The 3,460-nt window shown below is 26.9% G+C and overlaps 1 protein-coding gene across 2 annotated transcripts; it reads right to left on the bottom strand.

Annotated features, from left to right (window-relative positions):
• Positions 1 to 1,441: 1,441 nt before the first annotated feature.
• Positions 1,442 to 2,999, bottom strand: LOC107612316 (glutathione S-transferase U25-like). Of its 2 annotated transcripts, none has more exons than XM_016314081.3 (2): positions 2,673 to 2,999; positions 1,442 to 1,774 (listed from the first exon to the last, which is right to left on the bottom strand). In XM_016314081.3, exons 1-2 carry the CDS (start codon positions 2,997 to 2,999, stop codon positions 1,442 to 1,444), a joined length of 660 nt encoding a protein of 219 aa, XP_016169567.1. The 2 variants fall into 2 exon arrangements, with proteins under 2 accessions (XP_016169567.1, XP_088352937.1); XM_088496811.1 differs by having other exon boundaries at positions 1,442 to 1,786; positions 2,685 to 2,999.
• Between the last annotated feature and the right edge of the window lie 461 nt (positions 3,000 to 3,460).

Genomic DNA, 3,460 nt, shown 5'->3' with positions numbered 1-3,460 from the left:
GATATTCTTTTATTGTTTGTCATCTGACCACTTTCTGCTGTCTCATCTTATCAATCCTTCTAATTAGGTGCTCTGCTAATCTATTTCTACCCACGTGATCATACCACTTGAGACGAGACTCTACTATCTTTTTTACAAAGGTGTTATTTTAATTTTTTTTATATCTTTATTCTTTATTTTATCTACGTACAGGAACAGAGTTAAATGAAATATTAGATAAAAACAAAATATTTTCACAATAAAATAAGACTAAAATAAAAAGATTAAGGGTTATACTAAAATTTGTATATAATTTATATGAAAAATTAAAATTTAGGAGACATTGCCTCCTTTCTTACTAAAGAGCTCCACTCCTCTTTACACATATGTGTGTAATCACTTATCTATATTAATATCTTTATTTTTATCATGCTTAACTTATGTTCATACTTATTTTTTGTGGTTCAATATGTTATTCTATATAACATCGCCCGTCTAGTGACAGTACAATAAAATTTCATTTTAAGTTTTAAAAATATATTTTATCGTATAGAAAATTAGATACATTCTATCACTTTGACTAACGTGTTTGATATTAAATAGTTAAAACTTTGCTCATAGAGACCATTTGAATATTGATCATTTGGATTTAAAAAATACAGCTTTTTATTATTTAAATTAAAAATATCATTATTTTCAAACATATGGAAAGGTTAAAAAATTGTAAATATGCACAACAAATAGTATTTCGCAACTAAAAATGTTATGTATACATTAAAATTAAATCAGTTATTAAATTTAACTATTATATATTTGTGTATAAATATATAAGTTGTTTAACTCATTTTAATAAATATTTTATATTTTAACATATATTTTATACTAAAACTAATTTTAAAAGTAAAATGCATTTCATACAAAAAAGTTAATTGCAACTATTCGCATTTCGCTTGAAGAACTTCGGAAAATTGAGTTAATTCATTTTGAATTTGTTTCACTTATATTGCATAGGAAACTAATTATGGAAAATGTGTTGATTTTTTTTGGCATAAGTTCAACTTATTTGGTAACTTTATTTTACTTTTGTGTATGTCGGAAAATAATTAATTTTTATTTAATATGCGCAATTTTTCAATTATTATGTTTTTTATAAGTGAATGATAAATTGCATAACAACAACATTTAAATAGTTTATAAGCATGTGATTGATCACCATATTTTGCCGGAACAAAAATCATAAATCCAAATGATTTTTTTTAGTCCATTTCAAAATTCTGAATATAAAAAAAAATAGTAATTGAATAATTGATTTAAAATTTAAACTAATATATGAAAAAGTTTAATCATGATTTTTTTTTCGCAATCACATCCATGATATATCTAAAATGCTTGAAAGCATTTAGGTTCTTATTTCATCAAAATTTATTTGAAAGATAAAGTACCAAAAGATCAATGATCGAACCTACTCAACTCCAAACTTCTTTCTCATCTCCACAATTAAACCATACATCTTCTCTTGATCAGGAATTGACTTGGAAACACTCTCTTTTTGAAGGCACCTATTGGCCCAAGCAAAAAGCTTTGAGAACTCATCTTCAATCTTGAATTTGCCATAAATCTCCCTAGTTTTAAATCCAGTTATGATTGGAAGAAGTGCTACATCCAAAAAACCAAGTTCTTCACCTCCAAAATAATGCTTGTCTCCTAGTTGTTCTTCCAACAATTTTAGGTTTTCTTTGAATTCCTTTGTGGCAACCTCCAGCTCTTCTCTTTTTGAGGTCAATAGGCTCATTGACTTGTTCAATATCTATTTGATACAATGAAAAAAGATACTAAGCTAGTCATATATTATTATTATAATTAACAAGCACTATATATGATAAAGGAAAAAGAAAGAAAGATGCTAATAACCTCAATCAAATATAATTTTTGGGTTAATATAATAGCCACCATTTTGTTATGAAAACAAACTTGTTCATACTTAATCCCTTTACCAATATATCACTCTTAATGAATTTGTAAACTATTGATTAGGTGTATTATATAGTAATTAGATACTGGAATCAATTATATAATAATTAAACATCGTCAGTATTGCGTAGTGATAATATCATGATCATGATATATTATTAAAAAAAATTTAAGTAAGTTCGGCACTAATCAGCTCACAAAAGGCACGTACTTGTGTCTCCAAACTCAAGGAGCATTTAAATTTATAAATTACCTAAAAAAATTGATAACGTAAAATGACATGTCAAAAGAAAGACATATCAATAACTCAATAAGTGAGAAAAATAACAAAAATGTTATTTGTACACTAAAATCAACTATCAATATATTTGTGTATAAATACATATATGGTTTAATTTATTTTCAATATGTATTTGTATTCCAACATGTATTTTATACTAATGGCTGATTTTGGTAGCTAATTTTAATATACATATAGCATTACTCGAAAAATAATTACTTTTAATACGGATTGAAAAGATAAGTTCTGAACATTAGTTTTTATATGAATAATTAAAATCATATATATGTTTTTAGAATTATTATATAAATTCCTTTCAAATAAACAATAATTAACTTTTTTTTTGTTACCCACATTATTCCTCAACTCAACAGGTCTAGTTGACCAAGGACCACCACTGACTTTCAAATAAACAATAACTTTTAATTTTAAGCTGAAGAACATAAAGGCATACCATTTTGTCAGAAAAATCAGCCCAAAACTTAGCATGAGCCCTTTGATAAGGGTCAGAAGGAAGCAAGGGAGGTTTTTCATTCCAAACTTGATCAATATACTCAACAATAATAAGAGACTCGCAAATAGGTTTTCCATTGTGGATGAGAACCGGAACCTTCTTATGAACTGGGTTCATTTGTAGCAATAGAGTGCTCTTATTACTCAAATCTTCATCTTTGATCTCACATATCACACCTTTCAACGCCAATGCAATTCTCACCCTCATGCAATAAGGGCTAGGCCAGCGATCTAGTAGAACCACCTCATCTGCCATAGCTATGTCAAATTGTCAAGAGAGAATTTCAAGGAACCAAATTATATATAAGAGGAGAGTTGGAGTAATTGATTTTTGTATCAGGCTATGATGTGTTGATTTTATAGGGGAGTTTATTATTGTGGGTGTGACAACATAATCATTGATCCAATCTTTTCTTTTACTAGACTAACTGCCATATATGAAAAGTTTATTATTTTCATTGTTTTTAAGGTACTATGTATACATAATAGCTATTGTTCTAATCTCATTATGACTGGAATTAAGAGATCTTATCACAATTGTCATATCCAAGATTTGAAAATTTCCTTCTTATCATATAGTGCAACATGTTGGTGCTAAATACAGCTATTTGAAAGGCATTAATTTTGTGAACTTAATAAAATCATGCCTATATGCTGGAAATGATCAAATGTTATCATATACACTATATATAGTTATTTAGAAATAAGTCATTAAAT

Source organism: Arachis ipaensis, chromosome B8 (assembly GCF_059453495.1).
Source record: "Arachis ipaensis isolate K30076 ecotype BB chromosome B8, ASM5945349v1, whole genome shotgun sequence".
In the NCBI taxonomy this organism is placed as follows: domain Eukaryota; kingdom Viridiplantae; phylum Streptophyta; class Magnoliopsida; order Fabales; family Fabaceae; genus Arachis; species Arachis ipaensis.
This window is presented reverse-complemented; position numbering and strand designations above follow the sequence as displayed.